This window comes from Rhinoraja longicauda, chromosome 26 (assembly GCF_053455715.1).
Source record: "Rhinoraja longicauda isolate Sanriku21f chromosome 26, sRhiLon1.1, whole genome shotgun sequence".
NCBI lineage: Eukaryota > Metazoa > Chordata > Chondrichthyes > Rajiformes > Arhynchobatidae > Rhinoraja > Rhinoraja longicauda.
The window spans coordinates 24,265,633-24,288,470 of record NC_135978.1 but is presented as its reverse complement, the minus strand read 5'-3'; the positions used below and the strand labels follow the sequence as shown (position 1 = coordinate 24,288,470).

The 22,838-nt window shown below is 42.0% G+C and overlaps 2 protein-coding genes across 2 annotated transcripts in view; one reads left to right on the top strand and one right to left on the bottom strand.

Moving 5' to 3' along the window:
• ptrh2 (peptidyl-tRNA hydrolase 2) lies at positions 1-6,393 on the bottom strand. Its single transcript, XM_078422722.1, has 2 exons — positions 6,263-6,393; positions 1-3,840 (listed from the first exon to the last, which is right to left on the bottom strand). The coding sequence occupies exon 2, from the start codon at positions 3,827-3,829 to the stop codon at positions 3,308-3,310; it is 522 nt and encodes a 173-aa protein (XP_078278848.1). The 5' UTR covers positions 3,830-3,840; positions 6,263-6,393; the 3' UTR covers positions 1-3,307.
• A 179-nt stretch (positions 6,394-6,572) lies between these two features.
• The window catches only part of vmp1 (vacuole membrane protein 1), a 123,090-nt gene continuing 106,824 nt past the window's right edge, over positions 6,573-22,838 (top strand). Inside the window, exon 1 of the mRNA XM_078422721.1 lies at positions 6,573-6,694. The gene's annotated coding sequence lies outside the window, so the exon portion shown is untranslated. The remainder of the gene's footprint in view (positions 6,695-22,838) is intronic.

Sequence of the window (22,838 nt, the reverse complement as noted above, 5' to 3'; positions counted from 1 at the left end):
GACATATCAAACCAAGTAGTGTAAGAAAATAACTGCAGATGCTGGTACAAATTGAAGGTATTTATTCACAAAAGTAACTCGGCAGGTCAGGCAGCATCTCTGGAGAGAAGGAATGGGTGACGTTTGGGGTCGAGACCCTTCTTCAGACTGATGTCAGGGGGGCGGGACAAAGGAAGGATATAGGTGGAGACAGGAAGATGGAGGGAGAACTGGGAATGGGAGGGGAAGAGAGGCACAGAGGAACTATCTAAAGTTGGAGAAGTCAATGTTCATACCGCTGGGTTGCAAGCGGCCCAAGTGAAATATTGGGTGCTGTTCCTCCAATTTCCGGTGGGCCTCACTATGGCACTGGAGGAGGCCCATGACAGAAAGGTCAGACTGGGAATGGGAGGGGGAGTTGAAATGCTCAGCCACTCACTCAGTCCGCCTTAACCAAGCTGATCTCCCGGTGGCTGAGCACTTCAACTCCCCCTCCCACTCCCAATTCGGGGCCACTTTGGGTAATTTGTCCAGGGTACCTTCTCTGTTATTGGTCTGCGATGTGCTGCATCTTGGTCTCTGGCCTTTTCCCCAAAAGATATTCCATGACCAGCAACAGATTTGTCAATCTACTTCATACACAGAAGGGGGTTGCCAGGTATCTAAATTCAGCTAAATAGAATAAGGAGATTTGCATTAACCTTCAAACTGTTAAGAGGCCTCGCTGGGCTCAGCCCAGTTATAAAGGTTTGTGTTTAATTAGCTGCTAATAATTTCTATCCCCAGATCAGAATCGAAGAAAATTGACTTGGGATTTCTTGCAGCATTTGTCACAATCCAATGCATGTTTATTTCTGGCTTATTCTTTCTAGAAACTTTACTTTTCAAAATTTCTCTGTGGAGTCAATTGAGCTGGGACGGTATTGGTCAAAAAGTGTCCTTTCAGTCAATACTACCAGAGTCCCAGAACTTGCTAAGGCATCAGTGGGAAATAATTAGTACCTGTAGCAAAGAAGCTAGATCCAAATTTAGAAATCATTAATCTTTATCCTTTAATCTATTTTTGCAGCAAATTACTTTTTAAAAGTCAATTAGATATAATAATTGGGTTATGGAACAAGAGCTGTGTGGCATTACTATTCTATGGGGATTGAACTCAATTTTGACTGAGCAATGCAGCACAGAAACAGGTCTTTCGGTCCACCATGTCCACACAAACTAAGTTGTCATATTGAGCTAATGTCCTTTGCCAGCATATGTCCTCTGATAGCTGAATTGTATCAGCCACCACTGCAGATCAGATCATCCAGATCAAAATCAAATTTGTTGCCACATCTTACTTTCTTAGTCACTTGCAGACTGAGTTTCCACTCCCAGGTCAGTGGCCTTATGGCCAGTGCTAAAGTGGTCTGGCACGTTTTAACATCTAAAGATGCATGACGAATGAATTCCCTTTAGGGTGTAGATGAATGGTAGAATTTGGGGGGGGGGGGGGGTGTGGAGAGTTGATGACAGAGAATATAATTTAGTGTGGATTAGTATAGGTGCATATACTCGATGTTTGACACGGTGAGCGGAGTGCAGGTGAATTCAGTAGGCATCAGGACTGGGAGTGTAGCAATTCATTTTGTCTGTGAGAGAGACAAAGGTAGAAGAGGGAAGTTTGCAGATAGGTATGAGTCAGGCCAGTTACAGGGAGCCAATGATTGGGAGATGCGGGTAGATTTAGGAGGAAAGCTTGTTCCGCAGGAAATAATTACTACTAGTTTGAGGTTTGTTAGAGTGTTATGTACGGTCAATTAGTTGGTGGATAGTGCATTTTATAGAACTGACAGTGCCTTGGGAGAACTTAGTGAATGAGGCTTATGAAAGGAAATGGCTTAGATATGTACAGTTGGCAGATGTTAAGCAGCGAGGATGGAGACCAAGAGTACGTCCTGTAGAGGTGGGTTGTAGAGGTTTCTAGCGAGATCAACCACGTTGCTATTTAGAGAGCTAGGAATTCGCGGACAGTTTGTATCAGGCTGCAAAGCAAATGTCAGAGGCAGCAGAGCAAGGTGGAGTGTAGGTGGATTTGGTGGAGAAGAATTTGTGTCCGTTGGGGGCAGAAAGGAAACGTATGACATGCACTATGTGTATTTCTTTGTAATTGTAGTCTGCAAAGTGTATCCCGGTCTTATGCAAGGGTGATATTTGTGGTGTTTCAAGCTTAATGATGGGCTAGGATTAATGGTAGGATGCAGGTGTTTATCATTTGCTAGAGTGAGCAAATTGGCTGCAGCTTCCTTTATTTAGTAGATACTGGTAGCATAGGTGGTGAGAGCAGGTATTGAGGGGGGTTGTTCTGGGACGCCAGAACCAACTGTGGAGCCTTCCCGAGGTGTTGTGGGCCTAACTCAACAAAAGACCAATGAAGGGAGGTGCCCACGATAACTCCAATGATATACTTGCATCTATAGGATTATTTTTAAAAAAAAGAGAAATAATATATAGCTTGCGGGGTTTTTTTTCTTTGCACATGGAGTCATTTATTGTAAGTTGGTGTATTTAGTTTTCTTAGTTGAGCGTTTATTCTGGAGTTATAGCACAAGTACTTTGTGTTTTAATTGTAATTGCTAGGACATCAGAGAGGAGTCTTCCTAATCTTTTCTGATTTGTTTAAGTTGTTGTCTTTCACCAGATTGCAATGCAGCAGAAAGATAGATTAGGTTACAGTTGGTTGAAGTGTTTTAATCTATTTTATACATCAAAAGGGAAATAGCTTTCAAAATTAAAGTGGGGTGAAAATACAGATTTGATTGAATTGGTTTGAACTCAATATGGAATTCAATTAGGCCCTTTTGGAATGTTAAGCTTTCTGCACCCAGCATAAAACGTGTACTTCAATGTGAGCCGACTGGGGTGGGAGGGGAAAAAGAGGCCATTTGTCAGCAATGCTGGAAGTTCCAGATGCAGGATATCCACCACATGAGCAGCTGGTGCAGGATAGCTTGGCTGCCCCATCTAATGAAGTTTTTAACTAGAGGGAAACCTACAGACTGTAATGAAAGTGTCCCGGTAGTACCAACTGAACAACACTTGGCAGGGCAGTGCTCTCCACTTGTTTATTGTCACTTAGGCTGCACAAAGTTAAGGGTCGTGGCACCATCTACAATTGCTCCGATCCAGTAAACACAGAAATAATGAATGCAGTGCACAGCAAAAGAGCCAAATGACATGGACTAACTCGGAACTCTGGATCCTATCTGCTGAGAAACTGTGTCCAGGTGATAGATTCCAGATCCACAAGTGTGTCCAACTGCCCAGACAGTCGAGGCACAGATACGTTTCAATAAAGTTTCAGATGTCCTGTAACTTTGTCCACCAGACTTGCTGAGCCTGGTCCAATGCCCAGGACAGTACGTGACCCAGATGGTATCTGAGTGCGGCCAGCATCCTGGATCATACTGACGGTCAGGCCCAGCTCCCTGGCCTGCATTAACAAATCCACAATGCTCTCCTCGTCGGGTGCCTTGACAACCACTTTTGGTTGGCCGCAGTACTCCCACTGCCTGAGCAGATCTGGATTCCGTGCCTGGAGCTGCCTGTATGCAGAGACAGCGGCATGGGAGCACTGAGCTGCCACTTTACCCTTGCCCATCTTCAGGTCGTTGCGAACCACCAGAACCATTTTGTACTCTCCACTCTCTCCCATGACGCTGGTTTCCATTGTTGTGTTTCGCACCGAGGGCATGGTTTTAAATGATCCAACAAATCGCCCACGAACCAACCAACCCAGGCACAAACCAGACCCTATTCCAGCCAATAGTCCCAAAGATAACGGAGTGGTCAATGTCTCCATTCTTCGCATCAGTAAAACCTCTGAAAGTGAAGGACAGATAAAGAATATTATTCCATCCAGCTATTCCTAAATTTGGCCGAGATTAAATTCTTGGAGCAAAAATTCAACTGTGTTTTTGTGAAATATTTCAACTATTGCAAGTGATCACTTACATCTGCAAAAAAATCAAGACTTCATATGATATCATATCATATCATATATATACAGCGCGGAAACAGGCCTTTTCGGCCCGCCAAGTCCGCGCCACCTAGCGATCCCTGCACATTAACACTATCCTACACACACTAGGGACAATTTTTTACATTTACCCAGTCAAATTAACCTACATACCCGTACGTCTTTGGAGTGTGGGAGGAAACCGAAGATCTCGGAGAAAACCCACGCAGGTCACGGGGAGAACGTACAAACTCCTTACAGTACAGCACCCGTAGTCAGGATCGAACCTGAGTCTCCGGCGCTGCATTCGCTGTAAAGCAGCAACTCTACCGTTGCGCTACTGTGCCGCCCAGAGAGACTGGATCAATTTGATGATAAAAACTTAAGACTATTAGCTGTTTTCTAGATGTATTTGTATCTATTCTATTAGCTGTTTTCTAGATGTATTTGTATAACATGCCAGTAAAATACCAATGGAGCAAGGAAGGTGGTTTGCCAATCAGTATCTACTAGCAAACCTGCTCATTTATCCTCTCATCGAAAGAGCACAAATAGTTACTGAAGGTCTACCACTCTCATCTGTTAGCACATGGTCACCCATCCCCCTCATCGGACTATAAACAATCTCTATAGGAAAGTATAGAGATTGGAGTTTCTGATTTAATATGATGTCATCAAGACCTTGTAAAGAGGCAGGCCCACCAAAAGAACTGCGGATGCTGGTTTAAATCGAAAATAGACACAAAATGCTGGAGTAACTCAACGGGACAGGCAGCATCTCTGGAGATAAGGAATGGGTGTTGTTTTGGGTTGTAAGCTGCCCAACGAAATATGAGGTGCTGTTCCTTCAATTTGTGTTGGGCCTCACTCTGACAGTGGAGGAGGTCAAGGACAGAAAGGTCAGTATGTGAATGGGAAGTGGAGTTAAATTGTTTCGCAACTGGGAGATCACGTAGGCCAAGACGGACTGAGCGAAGGTGTTCAGTGAAACGATCGCTTCCTCGTTGAACTGGTTATCTTTTTTGGAAATGATATGTGGATGTCAGATAACAATGGCTCTGATTTACCACCCCACTACTGTGTAAGGACCCAATGGAGAACGTCATAACAATTATCAATTCTGATCAACTTTAAGATAGACACACAAGAGCTTGCAGTGCTGGAATTCTGAACAAAACTTGAATAGTCCACTTTAATGAAGGAGGTTTCATCACATGGTCCTGATCCTCTGACTGATTTCATCAATGACCACCCGCCATCCTCCTCTGAGACTTTAGAACAATCAGAAGGTGTTGTTTCAGGTTGGGACCCTTCTCTAGTCTGAAGAAGGATCCAGACTTGAAATGTCGCCTGTTGATTTCCTCCACAGATGCTGCCTGTGTTTCCCAGCTCTTAGTGTTTTACTCAAGATTTCAGCATCTGCATTTCCTAGTGTCTTCTCTTTAGGTTTAGGGAAAGGCTTTGCAATAAAATGAAATCATGCTCTATGTTATATTGCTACAATTGAAACTGGTTTCAACATTATAACACTATATAAATAATCAAACCAAACTGGAGTACAAAAGGTAGAACAAAGGAAAAGATACAGAGTGAAGAATATAGTTCTCAGTATTATGCAAGGGCAGGAATTAATGTATCAAAGGACACAAAATAAAGCCGGGCACGTATTATTCTCTTCGCAGCTGCGAATGATTCACAAGGAGGGAAGATTTACGAGGATGTTGCCAGGACTTGAGGGAGGGCCTGAGCTACGGGGAGAAGTTGGGGATGTTTGGACTTTATTCCTTGGAATGCAGGAGTTTGAGGGCTAATTTTATAGTGACTAAGATTACGACGGGACTTGATAGGGTGAATGCACCCAGGGTTTTACCCAAGGTAGGGGAATCAATAACCTGGGGTTTTAAGGTGAGAAGGGCAAGAAGGTCGGGGCTATCTTTTCATACAGATGATGGTGGGTATATGGAACGATCTGCCAGAGGAGGCAGGTACTATAACATCTAAATGATACTTGGACAGATACATATATTGAAAAGGTTTAGAGGGACATGGACCAAACGCGGACAAATGGACTCGCTTAGATGGCATCGCTGTCGATGTGGACTAGTTGGGCCGAAGGGCCTGTTTCCCTGCTGTCTGACTATGGGTCTTCGGGTCAATTCTAGACGACAGACTGTGCCGCCGCCGAGGCCCACTCGCCAGGGGCTTTTCCCAACACCGATGACCTGTTAGAATATCACATTCAGACCCCCCCCCCCCCAAAAGCAGCGCGATGACCGGACCGTGTACCTGAGGCGGCCGCTCCCGAGAGCCGAGGCCTAAGGTTAAGACCACGTCGGCGCGCTCCGATGACGTATGCTCGGTCATGAACGCGATGAAAGATCAGTTCGAAGAGGCGATGATAAGGTAAACGGGCTATTTTTAAAGAGAAAAGTAAACGCTTACAGTACCGGGAAAGATGGGCGGTGGGCGGTGGGCGGTGGGCGGTGGGCGGTGGGGCGGGAATGAAAGCTGACAGAACCGCGTGAGGGGGCGGAGTCAAAGTATTTATGTCAGAGGCGGTTGTGAACAGAAACACGTCAACTTCCGGTGCGGCTTCCGAGCAACGGAAGCAGCGCGAGTCGCGGAGCGGAGCGGCGCGAGGGAAGAAGCCGGCGAGTGCGGGGAGAGGAGAGCAGAGGACAGCGGAGAGGACAGCGGCGAGGACAGCGGCGAGGACAGGCGAGTGCGCCCGGGCTGGGGGACGGAGAGAGGACGGCTGCTGATCCAGCTCCGGGGATTGTGAGGATTAGGGGGACTGAGGCAGGCGGGGAGGTGATCCGGAAGGAGACACAATCTGTGGTAACTCTGTGCGTGTAGGGGGGGGGATAGAATAAGGTCTGGAATGGAGAGGCTGCGTGGGAGACGAGGTCTGTGGTCAATAGCGGGGGGTGACAGCTCTGTGGTGTTTGAGAGAGTGAGAGAGAGTGAAAATGGGGACTTATGGTTTAGGGTGGACTGTGGAGGGATTATGTGTGACAGTGCATGTGGTGCTGAGACGAGGGGGACGGGGCTGCGGTGGTGAGGCAAGGGAACGGGTGGGTAGTGGAGGGTTTGGTCTGTGTGGGGGAGTGGAGGGATTGGTCTGTGTGGGGAGTGGAGGGATTGGTCTGGGGGTGTGTGGGAGACAGGGTCTGATAATGAGCAAGGTTGACATGTTTGGGTTTATTTTTGCCTTTAGTACTGAGGTACAATGAAAAACTTTGATTTGCATGTTATCCAAACAGATCAACTATGCATACTATATATGAATACAATCAAGCCAAACTCACGTACAATTAGTAGAGCAAAGGGGAAGTTGCATAATGCAAATGTAGTTCTCAGCATTGTAGCGCGTCAGTTACAGAGACAAAGTCCACAATGGGGTAGAGGTGATTTTTGAAAAGTACCCTGGTTTATGGAAGGGCTGGTAATAATGGGGAAGAAGCTGTTTCTGAATGTGGTGGTGCGTGCTTCCAAGTCACTGTACATTCTACTAGTGGGGAACAGGAAGAAAGAAGGACTGGGGTGGGACGTCCCTGGTTATGTTAGATCTGCTCTGTCGTAGTTGATTGAGAGTAGAAATGGGGCCTATGGTGTAGAGGGGACTGTGTAGAGGGCTGGCATGGAGACAGGTCTATGTACTGAGTAGAGGAAGTCGGTTCTATGGTGCTGAAGAGAGGGGGACAAGTCTGCGGTCGTTAAGTGGGGGAGAGCAGGGTCTGTTGTGGAGGGGTTGTGCAGGGACATGGTCTATGGTAATGAGGATAGGACGACAGGTCTGTGTTAGATGAATAACAGTGGCGATCTTCTACTTTCGTGTGCATCTTCTATGTTTCAAATGTTACATCACTGTCATCGTCCTGAAAAGGGCGCAAGCTTCCGGCGACAGTCAGTAGGCGCCATCACTTGTACAGTAGATGATGGTGGTAGCCGAATTAGCTCAGGACACTTCCAGTTTCCAGCCCCACGACGTGAACGCTTCTGCTAAGGGGCCGCAGTGGCGATGAGGGAGAGGGTCTCGAGTTCAGAGAGGATTGTGCGTCGCATTGGATTGGAGGACAGATGGGAATCTTTAAGGGTGCTGAGGAGGGAGATGGACAGAGTAGATGGGTATGTGGTAATTGTGTGAGGGAGGTCAGTCTATGGTGTGGGGAGGGCATGCCTTATGGCGATTACGTTTTTTTTAAAACGGGGGATAAGATCAGTTTTGTCTTTAAGCTCCCTCGTGTGTCAGACGACATTCTGCCATTGCTTTGCCACAGCCAGTGTCAAATCTGTGCCTCTGCGGAGATCGTCCGCAGTGCATGCCTCTCCGCCGCAAGTCAGGTCAACTAACTGTCTTCAAGTGTGGTGGGGGAAGAGAGAGGGCAGTGAATGGTAAATGTGGCCATGAGATAAGAAGGTGGCTGGAAGCCGGATCACTATTTTGCAGGAGAGAAATCTGGCAGCCAGTTGAGACTAGCTTTTGCTGGAAGTTTTGAGGACTTTTTTTGCTGGAGATCATGCTGTGGTCAGAGGGACCAGAGGCTGTCGTGATTGTACTTGCCCTGGGTTACCTCTGGATCTTACCGTGCCACACCAGCCTGATGCTCATGGTGATGGCAATCATAGGAATTTCCACTCTTAAATAAGTTTTCCAACGGCAACCTCTTTGTTATATATTTGTTACTATGATATTGAAAAGTATTAATTTTAATTTTTCACAGATTCTTTTATATCTCAGGTTATTAACTTTTGTCATCAGAGAGGACTCATCAGCTGTGATCACACAAGATTTAAAGGCCAGCATTAATGTCATGTTTGATCAGTTTAAAACTGAACAACGAAGGGACTGTGTAAAAATAGGGCCTCTAGACTACATAAAGCATTGATCTCTGTGATTAGTGATTAGGGAGTCATATGTGACGCTTCAGTTTATAAAGCAAGAATTTTGCCGATTAGTTTATCATCACTTATGTTAATTACTCGGACCGTATTTTTGATTAAAAAAAACAAAATGCTGGAAGCACTCAGCAGGGCAAACTGCATCTAACGAAGGAGGAAGAGAAACAAACTTAATGTTACAGGTTGAAGACCCAGAAGAGACAGTGCAGTGTTAGAATTTGTGCCTTGCAGTGCCAGAGACCTGGGTTCGATCTTTGTGATTAGAAAGGGTGATGTCTATACTGAGTACGTTCTCCCTGTGACTGCATGATATTTCTTCAGGTGCTCTGGATTCCTCCCACATCCCAAAGATGTGCAGATTTGTAGGTTAATTGTCCCTAGTGTGTAGGATAGAACTAGTGTACCGGTGATTGTTGGTCAGTACGGACTCAGTGAGCCAGCTTCCACACTGTATCTCTGAAGTGAAATAACCCATTTATAAATTACAATATCGGGTTTCATTTAGAAATTCAGCACTTATAAAATGGAAAAAGTTACCTTTTCTCTTTTGCTAGAATTATCAGACACCATAATTACTAATGCATTTTTGTGTTGCAAAAGGCCACCCTTGTATGTTTTGCAAACATATTGGTAGAAGCAATGGAAGTCAAGGGCTTTTTAAAAAATCCCTTTGCTGCTGCTTTTTAGAAGATGCAGTCTGCTAGAATATGGCTGGTCAGGATCTGCTTCGAATGTTGATGTCTAAGATACTAAGTTTAATAGGTGAAGTTTTTCGACTTTACTTTAGACTTTAGAGAAACAGGCTCTTCTTTCCACTGAGTCTGCATGGACCAACGATCACCCTGTACACTAGCCCCCCATATACCAGCATTACCCTGCACACTTGGGGCAATTTACAATTTTATTGAAGTCAACCTGATTTTGGAGTGTGAGAGGAAACGGCAGTACCCGGAGAAATCCCATGTGGTCACAGGGAGAACGTACAAATTCCATACAGAAAGCGCCCATAGTCAGGATTGAATCTGGTGCTGGAAGGCAGCAACTCTACTACTGTGCCACTGTGCCGCCCTGATGTTATAGTAATAGGTGTACATAATTTTAATCCACAAGGCGGAAAGATATATTTTCCATGTTTAAACATCATCATATTCCCACCCCCCATTATTGTAATTCTTTGTGTAAGTGCTTTTTCAAAAGTTGTCATTTTTTAATCATCCAATATTATTTTTGAATAGTTTTAATAGCAGATATGGGGGATTGCAGTATATTTATTCATGTAAGTAACATATGAAGTAAAAGAATGGAATTAATGACTTGCCCGTTGGTTTTGTGAATGTGAAAGAAACACACAGAGCTTACTGTAATATAATTTGCTTCGCTAATTTGCATCTGTTTCACTTTATGCATATTACTTTTGTGCATTTTCATTCCATTATTTAGATCCTTTTATATTGTCATTGTTTCTTAATGTGCACTTGAATAATTCTGTGCATTTTCTTGTGAATATATGTTGCTTGACCTTTACCAAAATTTCCCAATGTGCTAAGTATTAGTTCAAAGGCCCTGTCGAGTTGTAGTTTCATGATCAAGGAGCAATGTCTAAGTAGTCTCATAGATAGAAGTTGAACATTAACTGGTGTGTTAGCAAATTAAGTTTCCATCAAGCAAAAATGCAAAAGCTTTTGTTTTGAAATGGTTGGTGCGTATACAAAACATTAGATTAATCTTAAATGGAGCTAAATTTAAGGAAGCAAGCTTGGATAACAAACTTTTTTTTTTATACATGCAAATAAATAACACTGTATAGGAGTAAAATTTAAACATATGGCAGATAGTGCAATTAAACAGAAAAAAACATTCTCCCCCCTCCCCCCCCCCCCCCCCCGCTTAAATCTGTCCCTTATTCTTAAGCCCTTGGCTCCTCTAGGGAGCATAGGCCATTGACAAATGTCCTCCACCTCACTCGGTTGTTGGCGGTTCTTTCGTGATGTCCCCAGTTGAGCTCATTCGCAGACATTTCTGCCTGGACACCTCTTCTCCAGTTGTTCCTGGGGCGACCACTTTTCCTTTTTCCTTAGGGGTTCCATTTCAGGGCTTGCTGGGTGATGTTTGTGGCAGGTTTTCTGAGGGTGTGACCAATCCAACTCCATGTTCTCTTTCGAATTAGTAAGTCAATGGGATCCTGGCTTGTTCTTTTCCACAGGTCCACATTGCTTACTTTGTCTCTCCTCCAGATGTTTAGTATTCTCTTGAAGCAGGTGTTAATGAATGTTTGCAGCCTGTTTGTTGTGTGTTTTTGTTGTTTTCCATGTTTCTGATCCATACAGCATCACCTGCTTCACATTTGAATTAAATATGCATATTTTGTTGTTGATTGGGATGTATTTTGAGCTCCAGATCTTCCTGAGCATGTTAAACATAACCCTAGCCATCAATATCTTGTAGTAAAGGGCAGATTTAGGGTGGTGTTTAAATCTGTCCTTTACTACAAGACATTGATCTGTACTATATAACGATACGATACAATATAACTTTATTTATCCCAGGAGGGAAATTGGTCTGCCAACAGTCATAAAACACAAGATAAATGATACTTGAAATTAAAGTGGCGAGTCATGGAAAGTCCAGGAATGGGGATGTGTAAAGATTGAGGAGGGGGAAGGGGAGTCAGTCTACCCCACAACAGAAGGGGGAGGAGTTGTACAGTTTGATAGCCACAGGGAAAAAGGATCTCCTGTGACGTTCTGTCCTGCATCTTGGTGGAACCAGTCTTTTGCTGAAGGTGCTCCTCAGGTTGACCAGTGTGTCATGGAAGGGGTGAGCTGTATTGTCCAAGATGCTCTGCAGTTTGAGGAGCATCCTCCCCTCCAAGACCATCTCCAGTGAATCTAACTCCACCCCCCCCCCCCCCCCCCCGGATGGAGCCAGCCTTTCTGATGAGCTTGTTCTGTTGTCATCTGCGGCCGTTGCCCTGCTACCTCAGCACACGACAGTGAAGAAGATGGCACTGGCCACCACCGATTGATAGAACATCTGCAGTATCTTACTGCAGACGTTGAAAGAGCAGAGCCTCCTCAGAAAGTAAAGACAGCTCTGTCCCTTCTTATACAGTGCCTCGGCGTTCCTGGACCAGTCCAGTTTACCGTCCAGGTAAACTTCAAGGTACTTGTACTCCCTGGTAAACTGTGCATCCACACCCTTGATAGAGATAGGGGACAGGGGTGTTCCCCTCCTCCTAAAATCCACCACTAACGCCTTAGTCTTGTCGGTGTTGAGCTGCAGGTGATTCAGCCCACACCACTCAACAAAGTCGTTGGCTATACCTCTGTATTCAGCTTCCCTCCCCACACTGATGCAATCCACAATTGCAGAGCCACCTGAAAACATCTGCAGGTGGCAGAAGTCTGAGTTGTATCTAAGGTCCGAGGTGTAGATGGTGAACAGGAAGGAAGAGAGGATCGTCCTCTGTGGGGCCTCTGTAAGATATCTAAGAATGGAATGTGTCATGAAACTTGATTCTGTCCTCAGTTTAAAATCTATTAATGTACATCATTCTGTCCGATGCAAGGGGAAAATATACAGTTAATTGCAGGATCTTTAACAACATTCATGTACAGGGGGATCTTGGGATCTAGGTCCATAGGTCACTGAAAGTGACAACACAAGTAGATAGTGGTAAAGAAGGTATATGGAATGTTGGCCTTCATAAGTCAGGGCATTGACTATAAGAGATGGGAAATATGATGTAGCTTTATAGGACTTTGATTAGGCTGCATTTGGAATATTGTGTGCAGTTCTAGTTGCCCCAGTCATAGTCATACAGCACGGAATCATGTCCTTCAGCCCATGTCGACTAACATGTCCCATCTATGTTAGTCCTACCTGCTTGCTGAGCTGGTCCCCCATTGCCGAACAGAAGACCTGGCATATCACGGCTTGCAGGGGGAAGTCACCAAACCAGACTCCTGCTTAATGGACCTGGCCTGGAAGGGGAGGCCATCATGCTGCACCCTGCTCATCCCCAGAAGATCCGAGCCTGTGACAGATGGCGAGGTGTAAGGCCAGTAGGAGAGGAGAGGGAACCAGTGTCTGGCCTACCGCGCCCTTGTGGTTGGCTATGAGAGACCCTCCCAGGAAACAAAGGTGGATGACGAGGAGAGGGTCGTGGCATCCAAGGAAAGAGATGTCTGGAGGCCCGCAGCAGCCTGGGACCTGACTGGAACAGGCACCACTTATAAGAACGAGAGTGTGATCCTGTGCTCTACTATGTCAACATTTCTGGAAATAAGTTACGTGAGGTTCTGCTGTTAAGTTGTTGGACAGAAAAGGGTTTACTGATTAATGCGATTTGTGTGGATGCACAGGTCTAAGTTAACAAGTGTTACCAAGACTCTCAATTACAGGCATTCAAATGTTTTGCTCAGTCATTGTAAAATTGCTGCAACTAATTTCTGCAAATCTCGGCCGTAGTAATCAAGGTACATATTTAGTCACAGATAGGGTAATGTTTCTGGAAAATAGCAAAAATTGAGGCCATTTTTATGGAACTTTCTATCATTTATATCTTGGCTAAATATATATTTACTGCAGTTAAAAATTTAAGCATCAAGTCATTTCATGTTGTTTCCATTTAATTCTGACATTCTTCTCCCACTTATACTCAAGTCAAATTACCAGACGCCACTTCCCTTCCATCTATGTTCATTCCATATTCTTTTCCCTCAGTTCATAAGATCATAAGTGATAGGAGTAGAATTAGGCCATTTGGCCCATCGTCCACTCCGCCATTCAATCATCGCTGATCTATCTCGCCCTCCTAACCCCTTTCTCCTGCCTTCTCATAACCTCTGACACCTGGACTAATCAAGAATTTATCTATCTCTGCTTTAAATATATTTGCTGACTTTGCCTCCACAGCCTTCTGTTGCAAAGAATTTCACAGATTCACTACCCTCTGACTAAATAAATTCCTCCACATCTCCTTCCTAAAAGAACGTCCTTTAATTCTGAGGCTATGACCTCTAGTCCTAGACTCTCCCACTAGTGGAAACATCTTCTCCACATCCACTCTATCCAAGCTTTTCACTTTTCTGTACGTTTCAGTGAGGTCCCACTTCATTCTGCTAAATTCCAGCGAGTATAGGCCCAGTGCTGTCAAACGCTCATCATATGTTAGTTCTGCTACATTTGAATTGAAATTTGCACATTTAGGCGGTCAATGAAATATAACAACTGGAGCAGATGCTAGACTTGCAATAGCTTCTGACTTGTTTGCTCTTACCATTCCAATACTAAAGATTTTTTTTTGAGAGCAGTGTTACTCAGTTGGGAGGATATGGTCCAATTAGGAATTGCATTCCAAGAACTTAGGAGTTTAGTTTGAAACTGCACTTTCCTTTTCAGTTATTAGAACGAGGGTGATGTGCATACTGGCAATATGCAATTTATATATTTGGTGTATTATTGAACCACCAGCAATGAATCAAGTTGTTTATTTATATATGTACAAGTATGGTGAGGTACATAATTTTTGCTTGCAGTACCATCACAGGCATGTAGATTCAGACAAACACAAAAACAACATATATAAAATGCACATGGTACAAGTTCAAGACAGGAGACTGCAAAAAAAAAACAAGGCAACTGCAAAAACACAAGTGTGGAAAATTGATGGAGGAGAATGGTGTTCTCCAATTTTGTTACTTTTTAAAGTCTTTGCTCATTTTAGTCCAAGTTCAGTTTGATGCTGATTCAAAGGTACTAATTCAAATAACTAAATTTAATCTAGGTGTGTATTAGTAGGTAGTGTAATGGAATAATGCCATAGAGGAAAGGAGGGAACCTGCCTCTTGCGTCATGTTTCCGACCTATATTGGGCTCCTCGTTTAACTTGTTTTTTAAATTATGTTGCTTAGATGTATCGAGAGGAGCATTTGAAAAGTGAAGACAGAGGAAGTTTTGGGCAAAGTGATGGAACATAAGATCATTACTTGACAATTAGCATGGACATGATGAGCCAAAGGGCTTGTTCTCGTGCCATAGATTCTCTGATGCTAAAATGAGGTATTGGGTCAATGTGTAAAATAGAACTCTGAGTTGTAGGAAGAGCTAAGAAGGCCTGTCAGTCTTGATGATGGGAAAAACTCACTGAATATTTCAGATGGATAGCTTAACGTAGAGCTGGTAATTTCAATTTGGTGCTCGGAATGCTAAAGTCTGCCCAGATGAAAGGTGAAGTACTATTCCTCAAGCATGCATGAGGCACCAACAGAACTGGGCAGGTGGTTCCAGGCTGAAAAAAGAATGGGAGTTGAAAGGTGGATTAAAATTACAGTTGAAAGCTCCTGCAGACTGGATGCAGATGTTCGCGAATTTGATATTTTGATGAAGAATTTGCAAGGCGACAGAGAAAGGGTCAGTGAATGGAACTAGTAATTTGCTCTGGTTGAGAGCAAGTATGGACATGATAGACTGAATTGGCACCTTCAGTGATATCACCCCACTCTGATCCAATTTGAAGATTGTCTGTAAAATACAAGCCGGTGAAATTAGTTGAGCCCATTGTCCTGGGAAAATGCAATTACATTCTTGGGCTTATTTGACTGACCTTCAACAGCAGGAACCATCTTTGTATGAGATATGACTCCAACTATTGAAGCTTCTTGTCCAATGGCCGTTGCTGGATTATTTTAAACATTTTTGATATTGCAGGAAATAAATCCAATTGTCTGAAAACTGCCTTTTGTGAAGGTGGAGGTCTTGGGACGAAACCAATATGTCAAGAGTCAAGCATGTTTTATTGTCATATGTCCCAGATAGAACAATGAAATTCTTACTTGCTGCAGCACAACAGAATATGTAAAATATGGATCATCCACTTGGCTAAACAGGGCTGTAGATGCTTCAGTCTTGTCTTTCGCATTTGTCAGAAGGACCCTTTCACCTTTTGAGAAAAGAGCTGTTTGGTTCTCAGAGCCATTTATGCTTTTGCTATTTGGTTTAATTCTTGTGTTACACCTTTGTCAGTTTGGCACCTTGCTTTTGGGTATTTCCTGTACTGCTCCTGTCATGCTCCTTTGGAATCCCCATTAAACCAGTTTTAAAATTTTGAATTGAATTTAATAGTGAAGTATGATGTAAGTGATGTGTCGAGCCATGAGAGTACAGATTGTGCTGGAGTATATCTTTGCTGCTAATGATTCGCAGTCATCTTGGAAGCCCAATTTGGAATTGCTGGCTGTATTCTGAATCTATCCCTGTTTGATGGTGGTGGCATTCTCATTACAGCGCCTGTGTAGTTCTTCTACTGTTGCAAATCTGGACAAATATGTTGGCCAGAGGTAGAATTGTGAGGAGATTTGATGGGTTTTAATCTCATGTTGGTTTACTCATTTCCTCGTACACAGTCTGGGATTTTTGTCCTTTAATACCCAATCAGGTTGATAACTGGCATTGCTATCAAACCATTCTTGGGCTTTGAAATCCCCGGTCTGGTGAACATTCTATGCTCTAGCTTCTCTCAGCGCTTCTTTGAAGTGTTGCTCAATGAAGAGAAGCATCATTTCATGAGCTGATGGTAGATGGTAAAATGAAAATAATTTTCCTGTGCATGCTTGACCTGATGCTGCAAGACTTCAAGGGAATGGCCCTGGGAATCTTCAACATTCTATCAGGATCTTTTTTCAGGTCTTCTTTCCATCTGTGCTCCAGAAAAATACAATCCAATTTTTTTTTTCTTATAACTAATAGCCTCCAATATCCTGGAGCACTGATTCTTTTCAGCACCCTCGTCAAAGTCTCCACCCCTTCTTGTAATGGGGACACCAACCAAATGCCAAATGCAGCCTAACTAAACTCTTACAAAGCTGCAACATGATTTTGTTATTCTGAAACTCATTGTCCAGACCGATGAAAGCAAGAATTTTGTACACATTTTTTTTACTACGCTATCTATTTGTGTTGCTACCTTTAAGGGTCTATGCACTTGCACCCCAAAATCCCTTTGTACATCATTGCTATTAAAAGTCACCATTAACTGTATACTTTCCACTTGGATTTAACCTCCCAAAGTGCAGCATCTTGCACTTGCTGAGATTAAACTCGGACTGCCATTTTTCCACCCATTTTTGTAGCTGATTTATATCCCACTTCAATATTTGCAACTCCACTAATTTTGCAAACTTGCTAACTAATCCATCACCATTTACATCCAAGTTGTTTTTATAAATATATACATGTTGCACCAGTTTAAAAAAAAAAGTTTATTTTGCCTTTTATTTTGAAATTTGACCTCTGGGTGATGATGTTGCAGTACTATTGTGGACTCTGGACCTGATGTTTTGTGTGGTAATACATAATTAGGTTTAATGAATATGTGACTATACTAATTAAATTGAAGGAGTGGGAAGGTCTTCCAATGCTTTTCCTGGGCAAGTTAAATAGAACCAGACTGCAATAACACTACCAGGATTCCAGGAAAATAAGTAACATTATTTGATTCTTTTTATTCTTCATAGATACTTCACCATCTGAAAACTTACAAAAAATGGTTTTAGATTAATGAACACAGCATCAATTGTTTTGAGTAGGAAGGAACTGTGGATGCGGGTTTATACCGAAGATGGACACAAAATGCTGGAGTAACTCGGCATTCTGGAGAGAAGGAATGGGTGACATTTCGGTTCAAGACCTGAAACGTCACCCATTCCTTCTTTCCAGAGATGCTGCTTGTCCTGCTTGATTTACTACAGCATTTTGTCTATTAATTGTATTGTGATTATTACTTAGAGATTGGAGGGGATGGATGTTTGTTTTATACGTTTTGTCTTTATTTGCTCATTTTAAAGGAAAAATTTGGAGGGGTGTTTATATTTTTCTCATTCTAATTGTCTCTCTTTCTGAAAATGTTACTATTGCTGGGATTCAGTGTGCAGTTATCTATTTAACTGTGTTTATAGTGATGTCTCATACTGACAGACTTTGTAGTGTGGTTTTCGTAGGCAAGATGAGTTTAATCATAGTAGACACAAAATGCTGGAGTAACTCAGCAGGTCAAGCAGCATCTCGGGAGAGAAGGAATGGGTGACGTTTCGGGTCGAGACCCTTCTTCAGACTGATGTCAGGGGGGCGGGACAAAGGAAGGATATAGGTGGAGACAGGAAGATAGAGGGAGAACTGGGAAGAGGGAGGATAAGAAAGGGACAGAGGAATTATCTAAAGTTGGAGAAGTCAATGTTCATACCGAAACGTCACCCATTCCTTCTCTCCCGAGATGCTGCTTGACCCGCTTAGTTACTCCAGCATTTTGTGTCTACTATGATTAAACTCATCTTGCCTACGAAAACCACACTACAAAGTCTGTCAGTATGAGACATCACTATAAACACAGTTAAATAGATAACTGCACACTGAATCCCAGCAATAGTAACATTTTCAGAAATGTTACTCCAGCATTTTGTGTCTACCTGAGATCTCAACCAGCTTCTGCATTTTTTCCCTCCACAATGAGTTTAATAATCATCTGTTTGTCATTGATAATGTCCATTAATGGTTTCCAAACCACTTCACATTTGCCACCCGACTCAACTTCTAATGTGATGCACAGATAACGAGTGTTATTGACTATTCATGCCAATTAATCACAATCAGACTGGGCTATTATAGGTCTTTGTGACGTGAAGAAAACATCAGTAATCATGTTTAGTCCTTTATCAACTATTCCATTCCAACAGACTCCATTTATGATATTTATTTCTATTCCAACATCTTGCCTTAAATAAATCTAACTTGAATGATACAATGATGATTAAGTTGCTGGACTAGTATAGAGATCTGGACTAACAGTCTCGAGAATAGAATTCAAATCTCATCACAACTAATTTTATTAAATTTGAATTAAAAAAATTGTATCAATAATGCTGGTGGTGAAACTAGATTTTGATTAAAAGTCAATCTGGTTCAGAGTTCCTGGAAGGAAATATGCCATCTTTATCTCTATAACCATCAATACAATTAACTGTTGATTGTCTCCGAAGTAGCTCAGTAATTTGAGCTGGGTGTGTGTGTGTATTAACTCTGAATGATTCCACCATCTATCAAGGAAATCTATGTAATTAAATGGCCATTTGCTCTCTATTGTTCCCGCAGGTTCGTTTTGAACTTGTCACCGTTTTGAGTGTTGATGTGTCCTTTGGTTCTGGTGCTCTTGATAGATATAACAGCTTGTCATGGTCTACGTTTATCCAGTTTCTCCAGAATACTAAAACAGGAATCATAGTGTCATTACCCTTGACATTTCAGTGAGAATTTGCTCCGTTTGCATAATTGCTCTTCACATTTAAATCCCCCTGACTCCTCAATCACATGGTAGCATTTTGGTAACTTTTTTTGAAAGTTGCAAAATCTCTTTTCAATATGTTATTGAGAACTGTACGAAGTATTTTGATGGTGGCTGCATGAATGACTTAATGTGTTAGGAATAGTTCAATACTTTGTCTTAAATTACATTCAAACTGCTTTAACTGCTATCAAAGCACTCTTGTGTAACCATTGGCTATCTATTCAGCTCAGCTGATCTTTTTCATTTTTAATGCACATTTATTTTTATTGAAATAATGGTATTATCTGCATTTTCCTTTGGTCTCCATGATAAACTCCATACATTTATCTACATTGATATTTTTGTTTTTCTTTCTCCTTTATGTGTTAGTGTAAAAATAATTGCAGGGAAAATGAACTGACACTTCTCGTATTTCACTGATAATGTTAAGAGACCTGTAAACATTTTGTTGGCTAAGATGATGGTCTTTTAAAATAGTTTACAACTGCAAAGCTGTTACAAATGAACTTTAAAAGAGACACTTCCATTGCCTTGCATAATGGTCAAAAGTAACAGTGTCTCATGTATTTAAATATTGCAATTTCTTTTTTAAATACAAATGCAAAAGATAAACATTTGAATTTAAGTCAAACTTTACTTTTTCACTAAAGGATACAAAGTGTTGGAGTAACTCAGTAAGCCAGGCAGCCTCTCTGGAGAACATGGATAGGTGATGTTTTAGGTCAAGACACTTCTTCAGACTTTACTTTTTCAATAAACTGTGATCAAGTTTCACCTGAAGAAGGGTCTCGACCCAAAACGTCACCCATTCCTTCTCTCCCGAGATGCTGCCCGACCCACTGAGTTACTCCAGTGTTTTGTGTCTACCTATGAAGTTTCATTGTCAGGAACAATTAGTTGCCAGAAGTACTTGAGGCAGGTACACTAACAACATAAAATAAAAACATTTGGATAGGTAATTGGATAGGAACGGTTTAGAATTATACATAGGTTCATAAGTGATCAGGTCTACTCCGCCATTCAATCATGGCTGATCTATCTTTCCCTCTCAATCCCATTCTCCTGTCTTCGCCCTATAATGGGCCATACGTGGGCAAACGTGACTGGCTTGGAAGGACGAATTCTGTCAAAGATCATGTTTCTTTGCTATTTGACTCTAGAGGCTATAAGCTATGAGGTTGAATGAACAAAAGGACACAAAGTGCTGGAGTAACTCAGTTGGTCAGTCAGCATCAACTCAGTCTTGAGTGGTTATCTTCCATTCCTAACACTATGTCTCTTGGTTACGCCCCCCCCCTCCCCCCCATAGCAAGGAAAGGAAAAGGAACAGCTCTTTCTCCCTGTGAGTGATAGGGATCTGTAGCTCCTGCCAGAAAGGCTGGTAGAGGAAGAAAATGCCTTGATATGTATTTGACAAGCCTTGACCTGCAAGACCACAAACCCCAAACGTTGGAATGTGAGACTAGGCTGGTAACTCATTTTCTATGGTGCAAGTCAACACACCACTATGTGGAGCAAAGTTCTGTGTATGTGGGTGTTCCCTGGGCTGTTACTGAGATGAACATTAACTACTGATGAAAGGACCATCAGCTTAGCAAAAGGCACATAAGTCAGTTTGAAATCCACCACAATGACCCTAACAAGGAGAGGCCACTGTATGAAGCCCTCCTGCCATCACTCGGCTGCATTTTGTGTTAAAAATCTATGGAGTTTGTTCTCAAAGTGTATTAAAGGAAACTGATGTTATGACAATATAAACAGGATAGATTGATAAGTGTCCCAAAGTTTTATATAATATTTATAACTGTTATGACTAAAGTATCAAAAGTAATTAAAGTATTAAAAAAAAGGCTTTAACTCACAGACAATATGGGCTACGTAGCCATAAAATGCTGGAGTAACTCAGTGGGCCAGGCAGCATCTCCAGAGAAAAGGATTACTTGACGTTTTGGGTCGAGACCCTTCTTCAGACTGAAAAGGAATAGGTAACTTTTCGGGTCAAGACGAAGGGTCTTGACCGAAACGTCTCCTATTCCCTTTCTCCAGAGATGCTGCCTGACCTGCTGGGTTACTCCAGCTTTTTGTGTTTATCTTTAGTGTAAATCAGCATCTGTAATTCCTGCATGCACAAGATGGGCTACATGCCTTCTTGTAACTTTAACTTTTGTCATTCCATGATTCAAATCAACATAAAGTCCCTTTTTAAGTAGTTGTTGCAAGTGTAGGAGTTGGTGCCTGTGCTGCCTTAACTACCATAATGTCTTTTGAATGACATTATGATTTATAAAATAACCTCTTTCCTGAAAACTAAAATTCATAGTGGATGCATTTAGACAGATTAAGAAAACATATGGATTTTGCCATTGGAAACAACCATCTGAAAGTTGCAAATTGTCATTCCTATGTCGTATCGTAACACATCACTATGGATGAAATTAGTAGGCGAGAAATATTGATGAAACATAAAAAGGATAAATTTGCATTTCATGCAAGAGGATAATGGATTGATGAAAGCAGAGAGCAGTATGGTGCAGGGTGATTGAATGTGATGTCTTCAAGAAGCACTTTCTTTTCTGCATTTACTATTCCAGCCATTGGATTTATAAAATAACCCACTGCAGTGCATAATTTGCTGGAGGTAAAATATAAACATCTGTGGTGGAATTAATTAAAGTATGGATTACCTGGTTATTATAACTGGTCAAATGCTGTTGGCACAGAATGGCAGTGTACTTGTGTGTTTTTTGAGTTTTCAGCAACTTAATAATGTGTCCTGTAAATTAAGTGTCTTTTGAATGACATTATGATTATCATTATTAGTCTGAGCAAATACATGAAATATATGAAACAGAGCAATAATTTGAGACAAGATATTTTGTAGTTTATTTTTCATAAATTAACTGAGTGGAGCACCTATGATAAACTAGAAAAGCGATAATAAATGGAAACTATGTATCTCTTAATTCTCAAAGGCCCTTCAGTGCTGATTGCAGAACCCGAGAGGCTTGCTTTTGTTTTCACCTACCTTTCTGTAATACAAAAACAATGTTAGTTGGCATTTTGATAATCAATTACACTGCCTGCATCTCTATTTCATTAACAATGGCGATGTTCTGCTGAACTGAGAACGTGAAGAACAAGATGACAACTCTGAAGCTTTGTACCAAATGACATGAATTGTGAATTGAATCTCGGGTAGTTTTTCCAATGGTGCTGCTAGCGTTTACCTTTTCAATTCTGGTTGCTTTTGTCAACAGTAGATTCATAGGATAATGACAAATGGCCTTGAAACCTCTGTCGAAAACAGAACTGTATTTAATGTCTCCTGGGATCTGACCTAAAGCAACTTTAACATTAAACCATTCATTAATTGTCCTTGTGATACAGCTGAATAATTACAAAATCTATAGCACATGACAAATAGGACAGTTTTACACGTTGTCTTTGCTTCTAGTTGAATCTTGTTGACATTGTTTCACGCAGCTTTGTACCCTGTAAGTGTCAAATGTCTTTTTCAATACGGTGGTTTCAAATTCCTCTTGAATTATTTATTTAATCAGTTAATGTCTGTTGTATTTTTATATCCCCTTCTTGTGAAAATGGTTTCTCAATTGAGCAACC